This window comes from Olea europaea, unplaced genomic scaffold (genome assembly GCF_002742605.1).
Source record: "Olea europaea var. sylvestris unplaced genomic scaffold, O_europaea_v1 scaffold22713, whole genome shotgun sequence".
Taxonomy (NCBI): domain Eukaryota; kingdom Viridiplantae; phylum Streptophyta; class Magnoliopsida; order Lamiales; family Oleaceae; genus Olea; species Olea europaea.
The window spans coordinates 1-1,743 of record NW_019240780.1 but is presented as its reverse complement, the minus strand read 5'-3'; the positions used below and the strand labels follow the sequence as shown (position 1 = coordinate 1,743).

Below are 1,743 nucleotides of genomic sequence, written 5' to 3'. Positions count from 1 at the left end.
GAAAATGTGTAGTTGAAAGTCAGTTTGAGGATACTAATTGCACGAAACACCATATATAATCCTTAACCAATCTAAAATGGTACGCCAAACATGTCCTATGTGGCTTATATGTAACCGGTTAGAAGTTTAGATTTTCAAACATATTGAAAGTTACGCTTTAATTGTATATCCATTTTAACATCATTCTTTTCCTTGAGGATATGATTAGAGGAGATGACAAAAGTTGACTGGCCCATTAACAAATCTTATGACTAGAAATCTTTACAATAAAAATCCACCTTATACCTTCACCTCAAAAACTCCAGATTCTTCTTATGTGCACTATGACCATTTTTCTCTTGGTGATAAAGCAGTTGTGGACATTGCATGAAAAGCTTGAATAGGGAACAAAAAAATGATGATGTAGAGAATAGATAGAGACCAAGTGCAAAATTTTCCTGTTATTTTAGAGTTAACTAATATCCTCCCTCCCCCAAGCCGAAGCATGAATTATGAAACAGAGAAGTTCTTTAAAGCGAGTGATTTTCAAAGTTACTAGCTTTTTGGTGTTAACTAAAATCCCCCAGCCTTCTGTTTGGTTGAAGTGTAGCGATGAAAATACTAATGTGTGTTGAGAAACTTCTTAATTTCATCATGGTTTTGATGCAGGCAAAACGCCATTCGGCTCGAGGAGAAGGAGAATAGGGAAAAAGAATTGCGGAACCAAATTCTAGAGGATGCTGAAGAATTTAAAAAAGCTTTCTATGAGAAAAGAAAGCTTGGTTTAGAGACTAACAAGACTAGTAACAGAGAGAAAGAAATGGTTGTGTTATATATCAATATACCCGCTATTAATTCTTTTTTTTCTTCAATTTCTGATTAAAAAACTCATTTGTTGAATTCCTCTGTTTTTACAGTCATTCCTGGCCAGTCTAGAAAAGTTCCATAAAGAAGCTGATAAACAATATTGGAAATCCATAGCCGAGCTCATTCCTAATGAGGTACCCAATATTGAAAAGCGGGGGAAGAAGAAGGATAAAGACAAGAAACCATCCATCACTGTAGTCCAAGGGCCAAAACCTGGCAAGCCTACCGAGCTTTCAAGGATGCGACATATACTGGTGAAGCTGAAGCATAATCCTCCGCCTCACATGTTGCCGCCACCTCCTGCTCCTGTTAAGGACAGTAAAGATGCTAAGGATGAAAAGAACGTCAAAAATGGAAAAGATGCAGTATCAAATGCAACTAAAGAGGCACCTAACAAAGATTCTGCTGCCAGTGGTTCCCCACAGACATCGGTAGAACCCACTGCTGCTCCAGCCAACGACCAGCCTGCTAGCTAATTTTTATATTTTGGTTGCTGATTCCTCTGACTCTTCTTTCCTTCATTGAATTTGCACCGTCAGTTACTACCATGAGTAGAAACTTTCATATATTCCTGAGCTTCTACAAATTAAGATTCATTTTGTTGTGTACTAGAAATTGTTTGATGAAATAACTTGGGAATCTTTATTTCTGCTGTTTGTTTGCATTTTATTTTTTGTTTTTGTTTTGTTTAGTTTAATGGAGTTGATTTTTCATTAAACGTTCTTCCTAAATTATTTGATACCTTAGATGGAGTCATATTTCTTCTCTTTAGAGGTGTCTCAGCCTGAGCTCAGCATCTTAATCCCCTAGTCCAGTTGCTTTATGCGTCAATTTGACTACTGATTCAAGTTTTATTACAGTAGTGTTATTGCAAGGTGCAGTTCACATTAAGCCTCT

General features: G+C 36.7%; 1 protein-coding gene across 1 annotated transcript; it reads left to right on the top strand.

Moving 5' to 3' along the window:
- Window positions 1-284: 284 nt before the first annotated feature.
- Window positions 285-1,502, top strand: LOC111381251 (clathrin light chain 1-like). The gene is made up of 2 exons (XM_023005006.1): window positions 285-802; window positions 897-1,502. The coding sequence occupies exons 1-2, from the start codon at window positions 800-802 to the stop codon at window positions 1,320-1,322; spliced, it is 429 nt and encodes a 142-aa protein (XP_022860774.1). The 5' UTR covers window positions 285-799; the 3' UTR covers window positions 1,323-1,502.
- Window positions 1,503-1,743: the final 241 nt, after the last annotated feature.